At 37.4% G+C, this 27,354-nt stretch overlaps 1 protein-coding gene across 12 annotated transcripts in view; it reads right to left on the bottom strand.

The window, feature by feature from the left end:
* The window catches only part of NUBPL (NUBP iron-sulfur cluster assembly factor, mitochondrial), a 121,583-nt gene that overhangs the window by 34,224 nt on the left and 60,005 nt on the right, over nucleotides 1-27,354 (bottom strand). For 9 of the 12 annotated variants that reach the window (XM_064424009.1, XM_064424005.1, XM_064424011.1 and 6 more), the window contains 3 exons: nucleotides 22,583-22,703; nucleotides 18,590-18,672; nucleotides 8,937-9,864 (listed from right to left, as the gene is read on the bottom strand). In XM_064424009.1, coding sequence (XP_064280079.1) covers nucleotides 9,802-9,864; nucleotides 18,590-18,672; nucleotides 22,583-22,703 — 267 coding nt within the window. In that variant the 3' untranslated portion in view covers nucleotides 8,937-9,801. Of the gene's footprint in view, nucleotides 1-8,936; nucleotides 9,865-12,954; nucleotides 13,055-18,589; nucleotides 18,673-22,582; nucleotides 22,704-27,354 lie in introns of those variants that run through there. The other 3 variants (XM_064424007.1, XR_010364482.1, XM_064424008.1) reach the window with 3 other exon arrangements.

Consider the following 27,354-nt stretch of genomic DNA (forward strand, 5'->3'; position numbering starts at 1 on the left):
CAGAGATCAGAGGTTATAAATTTCATGTGGCCCAAAAGAAACTATGAAACCGTATCATAAACAATTTTCTGAGTTTTCCTTCTTAGTTGAATATATTAAACAATGCTACTTTTTAAAAGAAAACAGTTCTTTTAAAGATTATTAATCCACTTTCAAAAAAATTTGAAGACCAACAAAAGCATTAGAAACATCTTCACATTTTACTCCAAACCATGCTTGACAAGTGCACGCTAGAATAGTAAAGGTTTATTCAAACCTTCAAATTAAACAGAAACCAAACAAATGTGTACTCCTATTTTTGCAGTTGCACCCCAGAGGAAATCAGAAATGTAACAGCATACGTTGCAGCTGAGACAGCCACAATACAGAGCATCACCACACAATTTCAGAAGGCTTTAAGCATTCACCCATACACAGTAACACCATACCTCATCAGAGGGCTTCAGGCATCTGCCCACACAGAGTAACATCACCTCACTTCAGAAGGCTGCAAGCATCTGCCCTTCCTGTCCTTCAGCCCAGCCTTTCACACCCCTCATGTTCACAAACTGCACCTGTGTGCCCTCTGCTCCCTTTGGTGGTTGGTCAGTGCCCCTGGGCACTCCCTGGCTCACCGCTGTCAGTGCTGCTCACCTGCTGCTCACAGCTGTGCCCACTGGGGATGAGGCTCAGCCCCCACCCCACTCCCAATTACCACAAACCGTGTGTCTGCAGAGAGGTACTGATTCTGGCCATTGCCAAGCTGTCAGTAACAGTGGTAGCCCCTCTGGGATGATATATTTAAGAAGGGGGGGAAAAAAAAGAGTTATTGGGCAGCAGCAAACTGCAGTCAGAGAACAGAGGAGAATATATGAGGAACAACTCTGTAGACATTAAGGCTAGTGAAGGAGGAGGGGCAGGAGATGCTCCAGACACCAATGCAGAGACTCCCCTGCAGCCCATGAGGAAGAGCATGGTGAGGCATCTGTGACCCTGCAGCCCATGGACATCCAGGGTGGAGCAGAGATCCACCTGCAGCCTGTGGAGGACCCCATGCAGGAGCAGGTGACCCTGTGGGAAGCCCATGTGTGGGCTCCTGGCAGGGCCATGGCGCCATGGAGGACCCACAGTGGAACAGTCTGCTCCTGATAGACTACACAACATGGAAGGGACCCCCTCTGGAGCAGTTCATGAAAAGTTGCAGTCTGTGGGAAAGACTCACTTTGGAGAGGTTTGTGGGTGACTGACTGTCTCCTGCTGGAGCAGGTGAAAAGGGTGCAGAGTCCTCTCCCTTACCAGGAAAGAGCAACAGAGACAACGTGAGGAGCTGACTGGAGCTCCCATTCCTAGTCATCCCATGCAGCAGGTGGGGAGAAGGTAGAGAATTCAGAAGTGAAGCTGAAAAGAGGAAGAATGAATGAAAAATGCTTTAAGATTTGAGTGTATTTTTCACCATCTTATGCTGATTTGATTGGTAATAAATTTAACTAATTTTGACAAGTTGAGTCTGTTTTGCCCATGACTGCAACCACTTAGTGATCTCTCCCTTTTGAGTCACAAGCCTTCCATTTTATTTTCTCTCCTGGTTCATATTCAAATATAACATGGCAGGCAATTTCCTCATACCATTTTGTTGACCCTTAGCTGTCTCTGTGTCCCAAGAGGCCGAAATAAGCCCTAAATGAGAGTGGACAGCTCTGCCACACTCCCAGTGCCCATGCAGAGCTCTTTCCAAAGCACTAGAGTCACAAGTGTAAGGTGTCACTCCCAGAGGTCATTCTCAGTGCCAGATTTTATCTTGGGAACAGTAACACTTTCAAATTAGAGGATCAGAGTCTGTAACAACTGCAAGGTCTGCTGCAGGTGCAGAACACGAACAAGGTTCTGAGTATTACACACAACTGTCCCACAAACAGAACAGCAGCAGCTAACAAACACTGACCTGCACCAGCCCTGGCAGGGACGTCGTACAGTCTGATAAGGAACACCAACACACTACGGAGTAAATAGATCCCTGTTTTCCCAGGGAGAGTAGATAACAACATGAAGAACAAACATTTCAGTGAGTCACTTCCTGTGTTAGCAAACCTACAGTCTAAAGGTTCAATGCTGACACAGTTCAGGGTGTGACTTTTCTGAACTGCAAATCACAGAATGAGCTTTGGAGTTCACTTAAGAGGCAAAAACTGTTGAATACTGCTGTTTGAATGCTGCTGGCTCCTCCAGGGCCAAGAACAGCAAGAACATGCTGCATCTAGAACCTGGGTTCAGCAAGTATATTTTCATGATCTTTAACAAAGACCATTAACTCATGTAGTTTTCAATTCTAAGGACTGCATTTTATCTGCCACAGTTCTTTTGTTTCCATGCCAATGACAGTAAGGTGAAATAAAAGAAATTAACATTCTCAAAATAAAACAGCTTCATTTTGCTTGTGGGTTTGTATTCTTAAGGTATGATTAGCAACTGGTTACAGGAGTTCCAATCTGACTATCCAAAATTATGTCCACTCGGTATCTTCCCTTTTGGTGATTGTAGTTCTAAAAAATAAACAGAAAATAAAGAACAACCCTACAGTTGACCATTTTGCTTTAAAGATGATATCAAATCACATATCAAAGCATGAAATTCCCTCTGGAACCCCTGTACATAAATCTTTTTATCTTTATCTGAGGAACCAACAATAGTGAAGTGCTGGCAATGGAAATGTAAAACCTTTCTTATAGAAAAAAAAAATCACTGGAATAGAACAAAACCTCAAGTTACTGCCTATTAAGCTTGGGTACAATAATTCAGCAAGGTACTCAAAATTTTCCTGACAGTCGGTATCACCTCAGTGTAAGGCAAAGTGCTTTGCAGAGATTATGGATCTTGTTATTGCACTCACCTTCAGCTCCTGTGGTAAAGACAGCTAAAATGGCAACTTTAATAAACCATCACCTGGGATGGCATTATGTGATGTGAAACAGACTCACCAAGAACTGAGACATCCCATTCCTCAAGGAACATTCTGTATCAACTGTTTTCAACTATTCACTTTTGAATACATTTTTCAGTTGCTTCCCTAAATTACATTAATAGTGTCCTGATGCTCTCCTGAGTCCTGTCACCTCTCTGAAGCACCAGGACCAACACAACCCCAGGGTGCCAGGCACCCCAGGTGATAAGGCTGTACTTTTCTGGCAGAAGTGGGAAAGATACATTTCCAGTTTTATTTCTGACCACATAATGTTTTATTTCCTTTCATATGCCAGTCACATTTACCAGCTAATAAGACATCCCCTGCTTTGCCCTGACCCATCTGCCTTTCTTAAAAATGTAACGCTGCTTATAATTTTTGCTGTGCCAATCAAATTCCTATTGCTTCCTGGCATGAGGTCATTCCAGGCAAATACTGGTACATATCTCTCTTCCCTCCTGTCACCTGCTACTGCAGATTCATACTTAGGATTCTGGAGACAGGCACTGATGGGGAATAATACTAAACTTCTCTGAGTCATATTCTTTGTGAAAATGGCAGACCTTTTCAGCAATGTAAAGCAATCCATTTCAACAGCAAAGACCTTGTCCAAACATCTTAAATACCATTACTTTCTTAGAAAAATAGATTTTTAAAAATCTATAAATACAAGTATTTTAAATAAATTTTCCACTAGAGTGTGATGTTTTCAATGTTCATGAGCTGCAAGCTCTAAATAATTAACAGGCATTTTATCAACAGCTTCATTTTGTTTTTAATGAAGATGTGTATCCCATCAGGGTAACAAAATCAACAATTCACTGAGACAGTGACTACAATTTCCTATATTAACCCTACAGGGAAGAAAGTACTCAGCATAAACAGCTCTGCCATTTCTTTCTCTAGTGGAGTAACTTTTTGGATGCATTAACAATGCTAGGAAAACTCCTTTACAAAAAGAGGTTTATTTACACTGTCAAGAAAGAAGACAGAAGTGAAGTAGCACTGTATTAATAAAAAATGCATTTTTAAAAAGTGCTAACAAGCTACAACTGACAGGTTTTCTAAAAGCTTAGGATATTAATGCATTACAGAAGAGATGCCAGTAGTGCTAGAACTCATGAACAAATGTGGGGTTGGTTTTCAAAGCCGAGGTGTATTTTCCCAGCCTTTTAACACTTGTTTTAGAAACTAACTCTCCAAAATAGCCATTGGGCCCCATTATTCTGCAGAAGGAAGTGTGGAGTGCAAAGCCAAAATCTCCTGACTCCATCTGAAATGTAATTAATTAGAGGCCTCAAGGTACCACAGACAAGAGCCCATTTATATGGAAATTCCTCCTCTAAAAACAGACATGTAGAAACTTCCCAATTCAGCAAATAAGTCAATGTGGAAACTCATCCCTGCCTGTCTGACCAGCTACAGACTCATCTCACATCACCCTCAAATATCTACTGCTGGGCAGGAGAGTGTTCAGGCTCCTGAACTTCACTTAGCACTTGAATAAATGAGATAAAAAATATTTGCAACGTTTACACAGTGGACAAACATCCCCAAATTACACCTACTGAATGTGGGTTTGGCTAAAAAAGATTGTTTCTCACCCTGTTTATTCTTCTTAAATATGCAGCAAAACTGGGCTTTTTAAAAGCATTTATATATTATAGCATTTCCTCCATAATTATATCTGGGGGGGGGGGGGGAAAGTCCCTAAAAGTAAAAAGTGATAAGAATCATTAGTCATAAGCTAACTTTTCAGAAAAAGTAACCAGAAGTTTGTATTTTGAAAACAGACCTTGTTTAGTAACAGGATGCATACATGGGGTAGACCAGTGTGGGGAGTCTCCTCCCTTTCTCTCAAAGAAAACAGAAAACCTCTGGATCACAGGAAATAACACAAATTTTAGAAAATCCCAGTGGTATGAGGGAAAACACTTCAAATAAATCTGTAAGCCCTCAAAACAATGTTAAAGGACAGCAGATGTTCTTCCCCCCACTAGCTTGTTCAGACTCACACACTCCCCAGGAGAAGTCCTTTATTTGCATTGATTAAAGTGGGTATTCAGATCCAGACTCATACAAATGGAGAGACTGAGACAAATAGGTGCATAAGGAAGGACAGGCTGTGCCCATCCTCTTCTTGCTGAAAAACACCCACCCGCTCCAACACACAAAGATAATGGAAAAATACAGACCTTTGAATATACTTTTTCTTCAGACTTTAATATCTTTATAATGTAAAACAGAGACAAAAAAAGAAAAAAGAAAAAAAAAAAACGCACGTCTTAAATTTAGGCCGAAAGCTACTTTGGGAATTCATTTTTTCTTTTGCTGCTTTGTGATATATGGCTGACAAACCAATGCCTTGGCTGAAATGCTGCCAAAATAAAATGTAATCATCACTGTAACTCCTGCCATTATAAGTCAATTCTGAAATTAAATCAGCAATTCAGATTCATCTTATGGTAAACTGTTCTTAAGTAGGAGGCTTTCCCCCAGCCATCTCCACCAGGAAGCATTTCTGTTAAATAAAAATGACAACAACAATATAGGCCCAGATGTGGCCCAGAGGAAAAAAAAAATGACTTGTGGGTATCAAAATCCAAACGCAAAACCCCAGAGATTTATCTCAAATTTAGAAGCATCTAAAATGCCAGGCACTAAATTAAGAATTGATAATTATATTCATAGCCTCATTAGGTAAAAGCAATCAATAAGGCTGGGAACAAGGATTAAAGAAAGCTTAGCCCAAGCCATTAAGCCAAAAAAAAAAAAAAAATCAGCTGTGATTAGCACTTCTTTACTTCCCCCACAAGCAATACAGCTTTATCAGGAGTGATGAACATTCCATGATGGTCCTGAGCAAAGACTAAGCCAGGTGACTCAAGACCTCTCCTAAGTTTAAGAGCTATGAATTTGAATCTTCTTAACCAAAGCTGGGTGTAGAACAAGTTTCTTGTGCCTTGGACAACTACTGCAAACCATGTAGGAAAATAAGCATGGAGATCCTATCCCCACCAGTACCTGGAAGGACAAGAGCAGCTCCTGTGACCTGGGCAGTTGTGTACTGAGCTCAAGTGTCAGTGTCAGGACCGGGGACATTCTGAAAGAAGCTTTGCACATAAGTACCAGAATAACAAAATGTAAATTGTCACAGCAGTCAGTCAAAGTGAAACCCACACTTCTTTTGGGAAAGATGTTAAAGGGGGTTCCACTTGCTGAACTGGATTTGAATCCAACTGTACGAAATAAATTCAGAATTACAGGAGGTGTTTCGTTATACACTGAAATGACCTGCTTCTGCCACTTCTCCTCTGCATTAATGTTAGTTCATAACCACCATCAGAGCAACTAAAGAGGTGTTAGTTTGAACTTTAATTGAATTAGTAGACAAAACCTGCAAACTACTTTTTTCTCATAACTTCAAATAACAGGGTTTTTTTGTTGTGAGGATCTAGCACCTAAGTATTGCACAAACCATAATCTCAAAGGCTGAACAATTTATTAGATTAACATAGCAGTAAAAAATTTATAGCAGAATACTTGACTAGCACAAACAATACTGTACCTTCTTTCAGTTTCATTTTCATTAAAACCAAAAACTTCTGAAAGGCAAGAAATGCACTGTGTCTTTAAGACAGCCTGTAGGCTCCTCACCCAAGAAATTGCAGGGATTTTCTGCAAACACAAGAACTGTGGTCACTATACAAAGGGTCATGTTGTGAACACAAAACTACGTCTGACAGCAATGCAGAAGGATTTTGGGAGTCTTGGGAATCTTGCTGCTAACCTACATAGGAGGTAAACTGGGACTGACAACTGCCTCTGTCCCCATTCCTGCCTGTTTGGTCCCGTGCTTCCCTAGCCTTCCTCTTTCCTCCTCTGTAGGATTTTCCAGTGTGCAACTGAACTCACAGTGCTACAGACTTCAGGAATTCTGTGCTGGTAACCCAGGAGCGCAGTTACTCTCCCTTGCTGGTGAGCAAAAAGCATCTACCCACAGCTTGGAAAAGCCAAGGCCTCCTGCTAGGATTAGCATTTTTAGAACAAAAACATATTAGCACACTAGGGAATATCAATTAGAATAAAGTGAAATATTGGAACTGAAAAGAGCAAACAGCACTGTGTGTCAAGTCTATAATTTATATTTATAAACTACAGTTAAATACCATCTTCTCCTGCTAGATCTCCAACTGATCCAACCAACTCCACCATTCAACATCTTACATCAATGATTTTATGAACTTCAAATGTAGTATGTTGACTAGAACTCATTACTATGTATTTAATAGTGTACTATATAATAAAAAATATGAATATGTATTTCCATAACAGCAAGAAGCAATAGCACCTTGCCAGTGCCCTTCATTTACTTTGCAGGAGAAGGTCTGGGAAAAAATTTTTCACTCATGAGAATGAGGAAAATCAAGCAAATATGTTCTCAATTTAAATTTAGGTTGACTGTTGGAATCCTTAAACACAGAAATGTCCTACCAATTCTGTACAATTAAATATATATATATGTACCAATAAAACTACATTGTGTAATCCTTCCACAAAACTGTTAATTAAATATGAATTTTCAGACAGGCATAGAAACTATGCATAATCATTATAATATAGTTTCTTGACAAAGGCATTCAAAATAATTCTGCAGCTGAAAGATTCAACAGAGCAAAACAACAGTACTTAATTAAAAGCGGAAAAAAAAGGGAAAAAAGAAGTAAAATAAAAGAAAACTTCAAAGCAAATTTCATTCTTCAACTAACCCAAGAAATAATGAGAAAGAAACAACCACCTATCTGTATACTGATTGTTCACCCAGGCTCAACATGAACTGGGTGTCAAGACATTCAAAAACTTTTTAACAGAATGAGCATTACAAATACTAACATATAATTAATATAATATAATATATATTATATTATAATTAATTATAATATAATATAATTAATTATAATAATTTATAATTATTATAATTATATTAATTATATAATTATATTTATATATTTATATTATAATTATATTAATTATAATTATATTAATTATATAATTTATAATAATTTATTATTATAAAATTAATAATATTATAATTATTATATAATTATAATAATAATAATTATAATAATAAATTATCACTTATTTAATAAGTGATAATTATATCACTGTCTTTTGCTAAAAAAGAGTCAGAAATCCTGGTTGTTCCACTGAAATGTAAGATTATACTAGCCAAAACCACCACAGGATTATTTACAGATATGTATATCAACAATTATACTATGTAAAGCAAAGCTAACAAATATGTAGAGACAAAACTTAATTTTAAAAAATGTTACCAATAAAGTATGAACACTAAGCAGCGTTCATAGGCAGAACACTAAGTCAGCTTTAAGTTTTGTACAATACATCAGACAACTGAAATGAACTGAGTATTTTGTCAATTCTACAGGCCACAATAATATGCTACTGAAAAAGTTGACCACTGATATGAGATTTCTTGGGGGAGGGTGCAGGGAATGAGGTTCAGAGATTGACTCAATGCAAAAAATCAACGATTTTGGACTATATAATTTACAGATTTAGAAAATCACCTAAGCTTGAAATTCAACTCATCACTTGTGTCTAGATTTTTCATCTAAATTCTGGATAGGAATATTACTTAAATATTCCAATGTAAATGCACACTTTTTTTTATGTTGTATCACTTCAATAAGAAAAAACTACATACAAAATCCTGACTAAGTACTTGGAATGCAGGGGAAAACATGGTCCCTCAGAGGTCAATAGCAGAACTCCCCAGCATTAACTACACTCTCTGGCAGGGTTACGATGTATGTTTAAGATACTGATACTTGGCTGTGTAGACAGAAAAGCCTAAATGTCAGCTCCAAGACCTAATTGTAAATGAAAGCTCATTCCCTGAAGGCATAATCTTCCACTTCCACACACCAACACAAAGATCACAGGCAATAAAAAAATAAACCAGAAGGCCACGCAGTTTGAAGACCAAATATTTCTTTACTTCAAAAATATATCTTTATATTCAAATTCCAAGTTGCTGCACTGTAGTAGGAATATGCAATCATAAACTTAATTTATCTTAATCATTTGCATTCCGTGGCAAACTGAGCTCAGGAGAAACATCTGGTTTTCAGTGAAGACCTCTGTTACCTTGTCTTCTGTCTGGGTTCATTATAATGTAAAACAGTCGAGAAATAAGCCTCAGGGTCACGTAATCCATTCTCCACTAAACTGTGAACTGCCTCACGATCAAACTTTATCTGATAATGAATGAATTTGTTCATCATCCATCACAAGAACTCTTCAGAGTATATGTGGAATTTTTAAATCTTCTTTTAAGATGAAAACAGAACAGTACAGCAGTTACGAAACTGATTTTGCTTCTTAATATCTTGCAGAATTTAAGGTCAGTTTGATAGCTAGCCATGTAAAAAATCTGAAGAAAAACTGAAGGAAATTAGAATATTGAAAATCCTGCTTAAAAATTAAATTTATGTCTTGGCATACCATTGTTCTCCTTGCATGGAGAGGCTGTTTTTCATTCTTGACTTTAAAATAGGGCACATGGAAAACATGTACTTCATCACTTCTTGCTTGATGATGTTACAATTCAGCAGTTAAATACTGTCTCTCATCATCTGCATACCTGAATCCTTTTGGACATGGTCAAACAATGATGTGAAAAACAGTAATTATCACAATCATAATTTAACGTCTAGTAAATTAATTCCTAAACAAGTTCTTCAAACCAATGTATGCCACCCATGTATTTAGGTAACAGGACTCTTCTGCACTGGCTGCATCAAAGACCACTTTTTTGCTAAATTTCAGTGGTAAATGCTTCAAGCAGGAGGTACTGGTAGTCTTCTTAATATTTCCACAGCTATCTTTAGATAGGCTTTAGCCTGCAAAAACAGAAACATACATTGAGGACTCCATTTTCTACAGAAAGGAATTTTTCATAAGTAATTAGGTATTCTTTTACAGACAAAAAGAAAAAAACAAAGATGTTTAAATAAATGGGTTAAATTTAGCCTGTGTTCAAGAAAAACAATGCATTAATACCCAGAATAAGCACAAGCATTATAGAAAAATATTGGTGGGGGAATTTAAATGTAACTGAACAATTTGTCTTTAACAACAAGCAGAGTCAATACTCTTCTGGAAGAGATGAGGAAGACACAGACTCTTTAGTCCCACAGGTACTATTAATTATAAACTTCCCTCATCCTGACAACCAGGATGCAGACGATAGAGAATCAGAGAAAACAACAGCATTCAAAAACAAACTTTTGAAGACATTTAATTCATTACAGACTAGACTATCACTACGGAATTTCCTATTCAGACATTTAAAGTATTTTAAAAAAAGACACCTTTCCAAAAGACTGAAGTAGGTATTGGAAAGAACTAATTCCGCAATACTGAAATCCACACAGTTAAAGCTCTTTGACACCAGCCTGTGGCACATGGTCAGACACCTTGAGCTGGAGGGCACAACAGCACAGAACTGCAGGACTATGGAGAGCAACCCAAGTAAGCATACTTATGTTAACATCTCTAAAAACCATGACACAGCCAGGACCATGACCAGTCCACCATCAGTAACAAGTCTAATGTCAAGAGACTTATATAAAAACACTGTATGAAGTCCAACACAGAACAAGCCCCAAAACTAAACCAAATTATTCCTGTACCAAGCTCAACAACTTGCAGTCGAAAGGGAACATGTTTTAAAAACATCAAAGATGTATATAAGAATATTTAATTAAAATAGTATTTTTGTGTGTATGTATATACACACTGCACATTGTTCCAGAGGTTGATTACTTCCATTGTTAAAATGTACACCTTTTCTATAATTTGACTGATTACTTCCATCGTTAAAATGTACACCTTTTGTATAATTTGAATTTGTCATACTTCAGATTCCAGCTGGTGCATGACATTCTCTATCAGGTACACAGGTAAATTCCCCTGAGCTCGTTCTTCTACAAGATAGTGACCAACCCACTCAGTCTTCTCCATAAGTATGCATACACAAACCACATTGACAACCTTTTCTGCTTTCCTCGAACAAATCTCCACAATAATCCCTACCACACTGATTTCTCCTGTCTCCTGCAGGATGGCTCTGACCATGAGTTAGTCCTTGTATCCCTGATGAGCCTTTAAAGCAGCAAACAAACTGACACATGCCAGAGGCCAGAGGTTGGTGGGCAGGAAGAGAAGGTCTGTCACACCAGGGCCACCAGCACTCACTGTCACTGCTCTGAACAAGGTGTCAGCCTTTTGCAGGGCCATGCACTGCTCATGTCTGTCTCCTCTTTTTAAGGGATTGCTCCTGGCTTGTGGGAGTTTCTTTTCTGGCACTCTCACTCTCTACATCTCATAGTCACAGTGCTCCCATCCCCTTAAAACTAAAGCCATAATTCTTCTGAGTTTGTAAGGAATGCAGAGAGAGCAAGGCAGAACTGTTTTCTCCCACGTACATGACTTTGTGGCAAGAACGACAGAATTAACTTAGAACTTAATTCACACTCGGGAATCTCAATCTTCTATAGCTACAGTTGCAGTACAGTTGGGTTACAGCCTGTGTGCAACACGCACCTCACTCAGCAATTAATGCTCTGGGTGGTCCAGCTACCCCCCAGTTAACCACTTGCCCAGACAAGTTAATGGACCCACCTGAAGTGAGGTGACTGACTGAAGTCAAGCTGCCTTTGCAGTTCAGTCTTTGACTAATTGGTGTAGGAGCACTTCAGGTGGGAATTTCAAACTATCTGGAACAGTCCCACAGGCAGCTCCCACTTTGCACAGATCAATTAATGCATTTTAATGAGTCAATTAACAACCTGCATACAGTACCTGGCCCCTTCTAAAGACTGCCCAGGCTGTTTGCCTGCTCCAGAGTTGACCAAATTGTACACAGAACTATAAATTCACCATAAGCAGATTCAACTGCTTGTATAAATGTTACCTTATGTAAGGAGCCCAATAAATTTTAGATACTTTTCCCACAAAATGCTTTTAATGACTGTTTGAGCAACACTTCCCCAGTGTACACTGACCCTCATCTGCCATGCTGCTGATCACCACTTTGCAACAGGAGGTTCCTGATGCAGCTCTTTGTAGCCAGCATTCCAGCATAACTAGACACTGTCTAGTGTCTTGCCTGCTGACCTTTGGGTTTTTTGCTTTCCTGGATCACTACTTTGTCTGTTGAACAGACCAATATCTCATATATGTCCTTACAGAACTCTACCAGTCACCTGGCTTTGGCAAAAATCAACCATTTTGAGCCTTGGTTTTCTGTCCTTGAACAAATCATTTAGCCATGAGTGAGGACCTGTCTATCAATTAACATACCTGAAGGGTCTAAATGGAGTCTTGGTGACTGTGAATATGCACTACATAAAAACAACCCTATGTCTATTGAATAACTTTTCCTACTCGTGATCTTTTCAATGTGCCATCCGTAGACAGAGAGCACAGCTCAGTTCAGCTGTTTAATCCATCATCACTAAGCAAAAGAAGTTGGGTTGCAAATGAAAACGGGCAGGGTTTACTATTTCCTTTCAAGGTGGAAAACCAGCAGAGAAAGTGTAAAGGATGAGAAGAATAAAGGATAAGTTCTTATTCATCACCCCTAACCTTTTTCAATTTAATAGGATAAAAGCAAACTTCTCAGGTGAGTCACTCCCTTCATGTTTAAAAGCTCTAAATGAATGGTTTATAGATTTTCTGAAAACCACTTTTTTGCTGACGGACAACTTTATATTTAACAACAACATACCAGTAATCATTCCTCCCACTTCACGAGGATGAAGAAGCACGCAGGAAGACAGAATGCCCTAAACCCAGACTTGTTTATTATGAACACTGCCTAGATGGGGTCTGAGAGAAGCACTAGGACAGGCAGAGGTAGAGGTGGAAGGTGATGCTCACAGAGACAAAAAAAGCGCAGGGAAACAGCCACGTGAGAGACTGCTCACCTCTCAAACAGTGGCACAGTGCCAGAAGGACACAGTTCTTAAGACCTCATGGGCACAGCTGACAATGAAGTGACTGATGGTGGAGTAGGAAACAGAGAACCTGTAAAGAAGTTCACCAGGAAACTGAGTGAAAAGTCCTACTTAGCATAAATAATCAGAACATCCTGATTGATCACTCTGTAATGGATCTGCATTATCATGGCCTAATACATGTTGGATAGATTTAAAGTGGAAACTTCTTACTAGCTCATCTAATTAAGCCCTACAGTAATCCTAGGGAAATGGTAGCCTTTCAGTTACAGCATTTCATTCTCCCTAAAAATCTTACCCGTGAGGGAAGTATGCATCATTGCTAAGATTACTGCAGACTGTTCAGATCATGGTCTGCTGTGTTGTCATGGACTGGACTGGTGTGGCCTGACCTGCTGGTTTGCTTTCACTGGAGTGCAGATCTTAGCCTGCCAACAGCTCACTACAGTGCAATTGCCACACAAACACAGAACTCAACTTATAATCAACAAAGTAAAAGCAGGTAGGAACTGATATCACATTTTCCTTCACCCAAACCACGGCATACAAACAACTTCAGACCAGCAACTCAGAAACACACACTGATCCCATCACTTGGTTATAGGCCTCATACACCACAGGATATAAATCCCAGTACTGACAGGGTTTCTAATGTCTATTTCTGATTACAAGACTCCAAGACTATTAAGCTGCTTTATCCAGCCCAGCAATCCAAAGAAGAATCTGTGCAAGTCCTGACTACCTGGAATATCAAATGCTGTAGATGCTAGTATACCTGTAAAGAAGGAAAAGGAATTTAAATCTGCTCAACTGACCTATTAGGGCTTATAATTTATTAATTGCTGAAGGAAACTAGCCACCATGAGCAACTAATCAAATAGTGACTATCACAAGGACAAATACTAGTCTTAGCTACCATCTACATGAAAATAAGCATAGCCAGCCTGTCATTGATAACTTTAGTTCTTAGCACTCTCTGCACAAGAGTGTTCCATTTGCCAGTTCAATCAGATTTTTAAATAGATTTAATTTCCATGGAAATTGCTTGTTACTTTGACACAACTCTAGCTAGCCTTCAGTGCATGACTGGAGCTGCCTTCCAATGTCTGTATTTTACTGTGGTCAACTCAGAAGGTACTAAAAACATGATGACAACATAAAGCAGCTTTAAATAAGTCTACTTCAGTTATAAGCTTCATGCCACCCAGAGAAATTCCTGGTTGCTACAAGAGGTCCAGAGACTATCCCATTCTGTCCCTCCTCTGGGCAGCTCCACCAGCTAATTCTTCTTGGCATGTATGGGCAATTCTTGCCAAATTACAATGAAGTCTCAAGTCAGAAAGGCAAACTTACTAAGACAGTAAAAGTCAATCCATACATTGTAACATGAAATAGAGGAGATGGGTAAGTAAACTGGATTTACGAAATGCAAATCTCAAAGAAAAATCCACAGCGCCCATGGGAAACTTCCTATTAATCCTATATATCAGCAGTTGTAACAGCCAAACCATTCTTAAGGGCAGCCCCAGCTGGCTAATACTGCTAACCCAAAGTGCCCTTACAGACATCTAAATACACATCCTGCCCAAAAAACATGGCTAAGTAGAACAACACAAATCAAATGCAGTTCAGTAACATCCTTCAAAGAGACTATCCTACACTCAGCATTTTCTTCAGCAGACAGAACCATAAATGAGGGCCTGATGATGCATTGTACTGTCTACACCCTGAGTGAAGGACTTGAACATACATGTACCAAATGCTACTGTGATGATTCAAAGGAAGCCTTGATGATAAAGGCATATTATAAATCATACCATGCAGCTTTCTTTAGGGTTTGCTTTTCTTTTAAAATATCACTCATTAAACAGAATTTTTGATGACAACTAAACCAGAAAACAGGATTCTTTGACTTTTTGCTACGAGTAGTTAAATTTTTCTACAGCTACTTCTTGCAATGTTTAAAAAGCTGCATGTTTTTACCCTACTTATGTATCACCTTTTCATAAGCATTCTACAGAAAAAGTGTTTCTGAATACAAATTGGAGCTGTTTGGATGACACCATAGCAAGGTTTGTAATGTTCTGATTTAATTGAAAAGGGATTATTAACCAGACTTATTTTACTCTGTTCCATCAGACTGCTGATGCCTTTTGCCCCTGCTTTCCACATGATTGGGCTTTTTCTCTTCCTTTATAAATTAGTGTGCAACTTATTGGACTCAAAATCCTTCACCTGTATATACAGGATGTGAATGGACATACTGGTACACCAAATGTATTTTGGACTTGTTTGAGGTGGGAGGTGACAGGTGGGAGTTTGGTGCTCAACAATCACAGATGGCCTGTCTGTTCTGCCAAGATATTGATAAATCCACTGTGCTATCCAGGCTGTGATATACCCAAAGTTTCTAGCAGGAATTCCTCACAAGATAACCACCAACTGCTCCGTAAGTCTCTGGGCTTTATGCTCACAGATAAACAGAGGTTCTTGAGAGCTCTTCCTTCTTTCTCCCAGTGCAATGCAGAGTTCACTGGGCATTTAAGCAGCTCCTTTGATGGAAGAAAAATTCCACTGCAATTAATCATGTTCTATATCTCTTGCTGTGCCTCTAGTCTCCTTACCTGCAAGCTTCAGGATGCCTCTTCCAAACACCTGTTTTACTGCTGCCTCCTTTCCTATGGTCCATAGGAAGATCTAATACATCTGAGCATGATCAATTTCATCTGGTTTCAGTGATTCCTCATTAGTTTTCCCTATTCTACCTTTTCTCCTGCCTTTTTCCCCAGTTCTACCATTTTAGCAGCATTCCTGATTTTCATTTACCAGCTTTTGCTGTCCAGTGACTCTTCTATCTATTGGAGTGAGCAAAAAAATGATGCCTTGGCCAGCTATTCCACCTCCACAGTGTGATGGAGGAGAGAAGTGCTCGGTTAATCTCCAGAAGGGTCTCACTCCGCAAGGTAAGCCCTCACTGTTGATTAAAATAAAAAATTATAAGCTTCTTGCAGAGGATCTTGGGTCACTCCCAGCTGCTGCATTAGACTGACCATGCAAGTACAGCAATATTCCATTTCTACAAAGTTTTATCAATAAAGAGTATTAAGAAAAAGCCACCCAAAAAGCCACCATTTAAACAACTAAGCTGACAGAAACACTAACACAGACTATGTTATACCAAGAACAAAATCATTTTAGCAGCACTGTTATTTCTCCCAGGGGACTGCCTCAAGCATCACCAAAAGAGAACTCAGTCATCAAACCATCCTATCCTTCAGCTATACTGTCAATACTTTCCATAAGCAGATTAGTCTTGTGTATTCTGTGCCTTCCCTGAGGAAGAACTTTCTAAGTTCACACATGTTCCATTCTACAAGTAATTTCTTTTTTTAGTTCTCAGTAATTTCCTTGTCATTTGTGAAAAGGAAACCCCTTTTCCACCAACTACATCTAAGCTTCAAAACAATACATTTAGACAAGTTTGCTTAGACATTTTGAAATTCTAGTGCGAAGTCAGAGGTACACTTTTATATATCTGCAAGGCAAGATGAACCTCATGGCAGATGTGTAAGCAAACATGTATTAACTGACATTTTTTAGAAACCATTTTATTCTAGGCTTGAAAGAGCTCAAAAGGTGTGACAACATGCTGGGTTTCTAAGAAGTCAATCACCATCCCTATTCCCTACTGTTTGAATCTGCTAGGTATTATTTCAGGTCTATGATTCTGTATTTGATTTGTAAGTGTGTTCTAACAAAATCAGCATAGAATTTTGTATGAAAATCCCCTGCACATTTAAGCAACAAGAGCAGAGAATTTCAGCAGACATTGTTCTCTATCTGAAAAGTTGTTAATGCATGAATAGCCACAATTTCAGTTTATTTGAGAAACATGGTGATGACTGTCATGTATTAAACATTAGAATCTGACCTTATATGACCTCTCCCACCTTCAGTTATGTGTTAAGAATTTAATTTTTCTTTGAAAATATAAGAATTATATTTTTTCTATCTTTAAAATGAGAAGAAAACCAGGGATGAAGGAAATTTTTTTTTCATTCTACAGAGATTTGTGACAGTTTTAAAAAACACATTCTCTGAGGAGAACTATTATCTCACAGACACAAAGGCAGAGAAGGATATTAAGAGTTTTCCCCAGAGTCACACATATTTGTCAATCTTTATTCCTCTGCATATTTAACTTAATTGCCACAAATGGTGATTATTACCCACCCTTTTGTTATCAAGAACATAGTTCAAGGAGGAACAGATGGCAACACAACAGACTTTCTTGCCTTTTTATTTTCAGAATGCTATCCCATACATGTCTGAATTCTTCACTCAGTAGTCCAGCAGGCTACAGACTCTTGGTTATTACAGATTTCAGATACCGTGAGCCTTCCACCTTAGTTTCTCAGCTGTTTTATTTCAGCTTTGACCAAAGTCATACATCCTTTCAAACCCTCACACTGCTGATCAAACCTCCCCAAGAGAAGCCACCATATGGATTATAGGGATTCCTTTTCAGATAGACCTGGACTCAAGATCACTACATTATTCCATGCTATGGGCCTTGCCCAAACCTAGCAAAAATTCAATTACAAGTCAACACACCATAGTCAACACGCCTCTTCTCTTTCAAAACAAAACTACAATTTTAAGTTCTTCCAGAATCCTGTTCAGTTTGTTAATAACACTGGATTATCAATGTTAATGTTCTCCTCCCTTTTTTTTTCGTTTCATTCTAAAGTACTGGGAAAGAAAAAAACATATTTCAGCACATGCCTACCAATCGTATAATGAAAAAGCTAATATTCAAATGTTCCATAGGTACAGTCTACCTTATTATGAATTGATTCTACCATCTGTTATCAGTATTAATCATTTTTTCACTATATCTTTATCTCTAAGCAGCAGTAAAGAGTGGGGCTGTATTATGCCATATACTGTGTACAACACCCTGCCCTACAGAGCCTGGCAGACAAACTCTAGCAGAGAAAGAAAATAGACAAGAAAAATCTTACTCTGTCAGCATTAATGAAATTCTATATGTGCAAATACTTTGCATATTTGATTCCCACCGCCTCACCAACCTGCATTTTCCACTGACAATAGAATATTATGGTAAATAGACTGAAAAAATCCATTTCCTCTTGTGTGCAAATTGATCCACTTCCTGATGAAAACAACCCAGGTACTGACAATATGAAGTTTTGTTCCAAACATCTTTGGGTAACACCCTTTGACAGTTTCCAGGCCCAGCTACCAAAGGCTTAACTTACAGTTTTAGAGGACCTACATTAGCTGCAAGGTCTCATGAGGCTTGACACTGACCTTCCTCCTCTTAGCGTGCCAGGACCTGGATCAGATCTTCTCTATTCTGAATGATTCAGCCTAATTAAACAAAACCAAACCCACAGAAGCAGAACAGATGACCAGCATTCCAAAATCAAGGGCCTGAATTACTTACTGGGACTACCTTCTTTTTATTTCATTACTTCATTCAAAAACCCATTTCTTTCCAAACAGCAATAAGAAGCAGCAGTCTCCATTCACTTTCACAGGAGAGCTTTCTGTTGCTCTAAGTGCAGTGCACCAAACTTACAGCATCACTCTGAGGCTGAGAGACCACAACAGGCTGTCCTGAATCACACGTCTCCCTTATACTGATGTGCAGTGGAACGTCTCCTGCATCAAAAATACCAAGACACATGCATGTGAAGACAGAGTATTTCTTAAATGTTTCCTTAAAATAACCCTAAAGCAACTTGAAATCCAATTCCTATTCAGTATACTCTTTGAATTGCTTTAGCTCCAAAAATTAGCATTTAAAATGAAAATTGGCTGCAGTATAGTTTTCTTACATCCATAATGAATAAGACCAAATATATTTTGGATTTTTCATTCTCTGAATAGAAAGGAATATGTTTTAGTCATTTATTAGAGAAACAAGGGCTTTTTGCCTCAAACACAGAAAAATACAGACTGAGATACAAATGATTTTATTTATGTGAAATAAATTGCCTGAGTGTTAGGCAACTGTTCATCATGCAACTTGCTGTTTAGTCTATCTCTTCATTGTAAGTTCTTTTCAGTGCTGTTTAAAGATTTTAATCACTGTTCAAAGACTTTTTTGAATACTTAATTTCCAAATAATAGCATTTGTTATTGTCCTTATTAGGCCTTGGACCCAATTAAAAAAGGTGGACAGCTATTCAGTTCACTCTTCTTTCCAACAGAAATCTTCTTTATAGTCTGCTTTTATAATGAGCAGAGAACTGCCAGAGAGGAAAGGAACATTCTAAAGGAGAATCAATTAGCAGCCCTGTTCCACTCTGAGACATACTTTCTGCAACACAGATTTCACCACAACAAAAAACTTGGGAGATTCCTATGTTTACTGCTACATAAATAATTTTGAAGTGAATTGAAGACCAACTTTCATTTACTGGAAGACATAGCTACATTTTACATTATGGAGAGATGAAGACAGAACAGCCTACCTTAGTTCAATCCCGACACATCAGAAATCATGTAAGTTGAATTCATACATTTTAGCAACCTGATTTAACTCAAATCAAGGCCATTGTAAATTACCGAGATTCAATGTATTCAGAAAAAGAAACAGTTAAAAAAACTGTAGGAAAATTGACACATTTTAAGAAATAAAAAAAAACCCAAACCAAGTAGGAATAGAAACAAAAACAAATAGTAAACACAGAAGCTGTAGCTCCATGATTAGTATGCTGAATCTTTAAACAACCTTATTATTATTTAGGATGATTACAGTCCATTTCCCTCAATTTTTTTTCTTATTTATTTCAGTCATTAATAAATTTAGGTATAATAGTCTGTTCCTGTATTCATTTTTTTAAAAAAATTCAGGGAGTCCTCTGAAAGTTTTCTAACCATAAACATTCTTAATTGAATAACAGTAATTTGTACATCTCCCTGACATTCACTTCCTACTCTTATTTTATGTAGAGACTAATCTTCTCTTTTTTCCTAAGGATGTTTTGTCAATGAAAAAACACTTCTTCAACATCAGCTTAATAACTATCTCAAATAATTACAAAATAGCAGCCTCTCTCTTTTCCTCCTCAGACTTACAAACACATGCTGGTACTACAGGAGCATACAGGACTTGTAAGAACAGAAGTCCAGTCAGAAAATAAAGAAAAATGCATTATAATTTTTAAAAATTTAATTTAAGCAGAAGACATCAAAACCATCTGCATAGCCGTTTGGGTGATAAGGGATTAAGGAAGATAAAACTTTTGCACTATTCTTCACTACCCAATGTGATGGGAACTTCACATAGTAAGTTTTTCTGATATTAACAACTACTGCTGACTGCAAAGAAAGAATAATTTAAATTTACTGTAGGAAGAAAAATCAAAGAATTTTTAAAATCCGTCAGTCACTGCTGACAGTCAGGAACCAGACAGTGTTAAAAAAGTCAGGAATTGCAAAGGTCAGTATGGCACACACAGAAATTATCTCAGTATCATATATACCAATGGCGTAGCTTTCTGGTCACGGTTACAGCCCTCAAACTTCAGGAAAAAAATTTCAGAGACAGGGAGAGAAAAATCAGCAGCACAAAGCCGCTCTCACAAACCTTGTCACATATTCCTTTAGAGAACAGTAAAAATACAAGACAATCATAAGTTTAGACAATCAGAAGTATATGAAATAACGGATTTCACTTGAAAGTCTCCTGGCAACTGCTAACTGTCTTCTGTCATAAACAAAAAGAAGGTTTCAGTAATACCAATGACAGCCAACTCTGAGCAAGAGGAAGAACGATACTTTTCAATCCTGCACACTCCTGGCTTGCAGAATTTGTCAGATGTGGGGTGACAAACATCTTATTGCATTTCCAAGAAGAACTAGGTGCTTATCTAAACAAACAGAACAGCCACAGGTATCAGAAAATATAGGCAAAATAAATTTAGAATTACTAATTTTCAATATATGCATTTCACAGATATATATGTAAAAATATGTTCTCAAGATTTTTGGGCAGAATTCAAGTAATACTGAGCTCAAACTTCCATTTGGGATGGATTACCATAAAATCCGTAAGCAGTAATTCTTACAGTGCCATATGGTATTATTATGTAATGGTCATCCCTGGAAGGAGGAGCATACGAATCAGATCAAGTACTGAAATTCAAAATTTAGCTCTTGGGGCATTATCCTTAATCTTAGTATGGTTTTGCACTGACAGTCTAAAGTTAAACTTCACTCTGCTTTGTTTTGTACATCTCATCTATCCCCTGCTAAATCTGTACATCTCTCACATCACTCCTAATTAAATCCAATCACAATCAGTTCTGCACTCTTAGGAAATAACAAAAACCACCTATGGGACCAATGCCACGGTACATCATTTGTGCCTGCGTATCTAAATGCATGTTTGATTCAACTGCTTGCAGAGCATTTGCATCCATCCACATAACCCAGGGCTGTAGAAGTCCCCTTGGGCTCTGATCACAACTCATTACACATTCAGGAAACTAAAAGATAGCCCAAAAGCATGTCTTTAATTATGCGTTGCCTTGCTATCTCAAGTCTATGTCAGACCTTGATGTTTCTGTGTTGATCTTTCTAAGTGAGCTTCCTGGTTCTTTTTAATGAATTAGCTATGGAAAATCATTGAGATAATTAGAGCAATACATGGAAACACATCATTAGCACATGCAATTACCCCATTTACCAACTTAATTACGCTGTGTTATATTCTTTACTTACAGTGCAGGTTGAACCATGCCTTTTTAAATCAGTAAAGTATATTTTAAAGATCCATGTATATTTTAGCCTACAGGCATGACAGATAACTTTAATCATAGCTAATCATAGAATGGTTTAAGTTGGAAGGGACCTTAAAAATCATTTAGTTCCAAGCCCCCTTCTGTGGACAGGGACGCCATCAAGTAGAGCAGGTGGCTCAGAGCCCCACTCAACCTGCCCTTGAACATTTTCAGGAATGGAGCACCCATAACTCTGGACAACCTGTGCCAGTCCCTCACAGTAAAGAATTTCTTTATAATATATAACCTAAATCTACCCTCTTTCAGTTTAAAGTAATTCTCCATTGTGCTATCATTGTCTGCCTCTGTAAAAAGCCTCCAGCTTTCTTTTAAGACCCATTTACATACCAGAAAACTCCTACAAGGCCTCCATTGAGTCAATATGTAACAAAATAAATGAGAAAACATTTATTGATATTATTAGACAGAGTTTAGGTCTGTCCTAAGACTAAACAGAATTCTTGGTTATTTGTAAAAATCACTGTATACTCAAGCACATAATGAATTTCAGGTAATATAGCACATTGATATCAAAACAATTCATGTTCTGGATTGTTTGTAAATACAAAGATTTAAGATGCAATTCAAGAATTTTCATATGCAGTCAACATCACCATGACAAGACTGACAAGGAACAGAGCATATTACTTATTAGTTCCATTATATCTGAAAACAGTCTGAATCCAAAGCAACCTAGGATTATGCAGTTTCATCGTTCAGTTAGTGCTTCATGCACACCATTAGATTTTTCTTCAAAAATAAAACCATTTCCATATTCTTACCTAAAATATCCAATCCAAGGGTTTTTGCCAGATCTTTTACGCCATCAGTTCCAAAAATATGCGTCTCATGCTTACATTTGGGACATTGGAAAACACTCATATTTTGAACCAGTCCTAAAACCTGTCCAAGGAAAGGAAAGGAAAGATTGCTCAAACAAAGCACTGGTATTTCCATATTAATATCTGATAATGTAGAATAGATTATCCACTAAGAACCAACACAAAGTGTTTTTTTTAAATAGGAATCAGACTCATTAATATCATTATCCACTCTTACTAGTCATCTCAGTGGCACCATCATCTGTGCATTATACAACTTTTTCACATTTATACCTTTTGAAGACTACCAGCCTTAATTGTAACAAAAAGTACTTCTTGCCCAAACCTAACTTGTCAAGAACTCTCCTTGCCAGTATTTAGTTTTCAAACTCTGAATATTGGAAGAATTTTCATGCTGTGATTTACAGTTTTGTTCTTTGCAGTTTCAGGAAAGAGAAAATAAAAACATGCCACTACAAGAAATTACACAATCGGACATGCTTTTAAGGTTTTTTATAAGTTATCCTGTAGGGAAATCTTTTCAAAAAGAATGAGATTTGTTATTCTTCTGCAGTCCATAAACACATTTTCAAGATCAAACAATAGAAATAATTATGTGAAACTCAGTGGCAAAAGCCATAGCAAAAAAATCTAATGGACACATCCTGAGTACCCTTCCATTGATGCCAGGTGTTCAACATCACCCTTATAAAATATGTCAAAAATTTGCCAAGCCATTCACACAAAAAATCTCCCTTCACAATGTGAAATACTGCTAATAATTTCATTTTATTCACAGAGTAAACAAAACTCTACATCGACAGAGAGCAAAATTTCCAGAAGTGATGAAAACAGTGTTCAAATGCTCCAGGGTGGAAGTTTCTATCCACCTGCTAAGGAACAGAACATCTGCTTTAAGAGATGCAATGTTACAACATTTCACTTTCAGATTTATGTATTACCTAGACATGTCACATACACTATAGCTGAGTTTTAGAATACACCGTTTATATTGCTATTTACTTTGTAGCATTTTGTACTTCTCCATTTTCCTGAACCTTCTAGTTTTGTGCTTGAACAAGGTGGTTTCTATTTATTAGAGAAGAAACATATCCACTATGCTAATGAAGCATTATCTAGGAGGAAATAGAAGTGTTCAGTGTGACCAACATACAGATTTAATTAAAAGTGAATGTACAACCTCTGGCACTGAAAATAAAATAGTATGCTTTTTACAATATAGTACTAAAAGTTTCCTTAGCTATAAGTTGAAATTCATCAAAAGATGGTCACCTATTTTTTCTATACCACCATAAAGTATATTTGCTACATCTTCCTTTACTAAAGTAAAACTCTCAGATGGTTTAAAGTAAGGAACATTTTAAGAAATAATATGTTTTAAAAAAATTTACCTACTTCCAATTTAACATCTCAAACTGACTTTCCTCCTTTTCTACTCTCTCCCAGGGACTGTCAGAGAAGCAAGTGGAGTAAGATTTTATTTACTGGCACATTATTACAGGTAATTTTATCATCCAGTTCTTACATTAGTAGAGACATAAAATACTACACAACCAGGGATATAAGGTGCAGGGACAGTAAAAAGGGACCTGTACAGCCACAGCCTTCTATGGATGATCTCTAAGCAGGCATTCATTCTGCTCTCCCCTAAAGTCAAGTCATGGAGGTTTTACTCTGTTGGTAAACTGAAGAAAACTGAAAGGTGTATTTTTGACAAAAGAAAAATGTTATTTTCACCAGGATATATGGGGGCCATTTTTGAAAGTACATGGGGAAAAAAAAAAAAGTAATTTGAAATTTACACTTTAATTAATTCATTTTCAGGTATCTTGGGGTTTGAACTTTCTGTTCTCTTCAAAGTACTCATACAACATTTATGATTCAGCAAATTTATCAAAGAAAAATGTATGTAGTCTACTACTGTTTTGTGAATAGTTAAGCATTACTACAGCTGTTTTGTTCATATTTGCATAACCTAGTAACTAAGTCCTTCAGCCAATACAAAAGCAAATGCCAAGATACAGCTGTATCTCCAATGCCAGACCAGTTTTAGAGGTCTTATACGCTGTCCTTTTGTTTCCATTTAAACAAGCCTTACCAAGAGGAAATTACATTTCCGCATTATACAGTAATTTTAATTTTTACATGTTGGTCCTGTTTGTCAGCCAATAAATAATGCATATTTAATAACATATAATTTATTCTTCTGGAATATAAAGATACCCATTAAAAATACTAAGTATAATATAGAATATTTGCAAATACACAGCTTTACTGCTGAAGTGTATTTTTACCATGCATTATTTCTGCACATATATTTACAGAAGGGAGCTCCTTATGACCTTCAGAGCTTTTAAATCTAAAAAGTAATAGGTCTGGCTAATGAAGTCAGTAATAACCCTCATTTTCCTGCTCAAATAGACTTGTAATAGCTTCAAAGCAGCTGTTACTGTCTACACTAACTATTTCGTAAGTGTGGGTGAATTCTATTCTAGTTCTTGTTGAGCTTGGCAAACTTGGCTCAGGAATGACATGAAAACTTGGATGCACACAATACAGGAGCTAACCTATGGTAGCAGCATGGAGCTGCATTCCATTTAGTCTAATTGTTATTTTAAATGGCAAAGAGGCATCTGGCAAGAAATAACAGGAAATGAAGAACCCTTTCATTAGGAGTTATCTGCACACAGTTTCTGAATGTTTACATACTTCTTGTGCTCAGTTAACCTTTTGGATACACAATAAATCACACTTAAATCCAAATATACAACCTTCTAAGTTAAAGAAAATACGGGGATGAAATGAAAGCTCTCTATATTTACATTAGGAGACAATTCCTGAGAAACCCACTGCAGTCATTCACTGTACTTAAGGATGGATGGTGCTGAGGTCTGATTGCAGTCTGATGGGGACTGAAGTGACCAGGGTTACATTTCCTCTGCCATCAACTTCCTGTGTCAGTCACTTGGCATTGAAGCGCTTCAAGTGAACATGCACAATATTTTCATCTTCCTAGCTTTCATCCTGTAATGAGCTAATTTCTGTCTCTAATATCTGCTCCCATCATGAAGCCATAATAGTGGCTGGTTACTCTGGATGCTTCAGAAATACCAGTAATAACATAGCAAAGTAAGCCATTTCAGTACACTTCAGAAGGAAATACATAGCTGGGTCTACCTAAGCAGTTTTTTGAAACCTGCAAAATCCATGGCATAACCTTCCAGTTCAAGGAAACTTGCAGAAAAATTGCAGATTTAACTAAAACCCTGTCTTTTCTTTCAGGGATATGATTGATAACAGACAATAATGAACTGAACTCAGCATCAGCAGGTGAAAATAGACAGTTTTTCTCCTAAATACTCAAAATTATTCATTTTGAGTCACCCTTAGGAATGCAAGAAAACACTGGCCAAACTCACGTAAGAGACAAGAATCTAGACACTTGTGATAGGAGTCAGCAACACTTTGCAAATTCCTTCTTCACTGCAAGTGTAGGTGTGCTCCACTGCACGACAGATGCCACTTCTCTTTTAGCAACTGTGTCCTAAAACTGAAAATATTAATTTTGCCCTGTAAACCTGGTTTTAATGCTGACTCTCCTCGCCAGATTTTCATTAGCTCCTTCAGTCATTCTACTTCAAGTTCAATAAGGTACAAACAATATTAACAACTGTGACTTTGCTGTGGTAACACTACATGTGTCATCTGAGTCTTCAATAACTAATAACGGTGGCTGTGAGGGGAAGGTGGAATGTATAAGCCTGTATGTACGTGGGAGAGACCACAGTTCATTAAATACAGAAATGCATACTCAGAGTTGAGCAACCTTACAGCCTCTCTGCTTCTCTGAAAAGTCAGCTCTTTGCAAGCACCTTCTGAAAGATGAAAGATTTTAGAGATTAGAAATTTGAAGATCAGCTAATTATGTAATCAGGATATGTAATTTTAGTACAGAACTGCAGATTCCACCTCTTTGACATAAACCTCAGGTCTGAAGTTGTCCATGAAAAATTATGTCACGTCACTTTCTCTAGACTCTCATATTTAGTGGACATTTAGAAATGTAGTACAAAGCTGCCTAAGACTCAACCAACTGACATATTTGTACGTGTGTACATGTGGGCAGAATAAAATGAAGCAGGGTAAAATAAAGTAAAGCAGGGTAATGAAAAAGGTAATGCCTGATAACTGGTTCAAGCACATTCAAACCCAACATGTGGTGTAACAGCTTTATTGTGACTTCTCACTTGATTTGACAAGATCTGATAATTCCAATGAACCAAAACACATCGTACTTAGTATCTTATCTTCCACTAGTCAAATCAGTACTAGCCAAGCCCATCCTATGAATGCACACTTTTCCTGGAGGCCATTCTCTTCAAAGGACACCGAATCAAACAGTTTTGGAAAGAAATGTTGGTAATTTCTCATTATAACAAAAGGAAAATTCAGTGAAGCACTAACTTGAACACAATTTAAATTGAAGAAAACCATTTTACATCATTTGAGCAAACCCAAACAAAATCAAAACAAAATGTTCTCTGTGTTATTCCTCTTGTTTTCCTTCTGGCAGCAAATTATAAATGTCACAATGATTTCATTTTGATGCAAATATGCTTAAAGAATAGTTAATAATAAGGAATTCATCAAAGTATTTCTTTTGTTAAGACACCCTGTAAATTAAAAAAGGGAAAGCATTCACTTCAATTTTC

This window comes from Passer domesticus, chromosome 6, assembly GCF_036417665.1.
Source record: "Passer domesticus isolate bPasDom1 chromosome 6, bPasDom1.hap1, whole genome shotgun sequence".
In the NCBI taxonomy this organism is placed as follows: Eukaryota; Metazoa; Chordata; class Aves; order Passeriformes; family Passeridae; genus Passer; species Passer domesticus.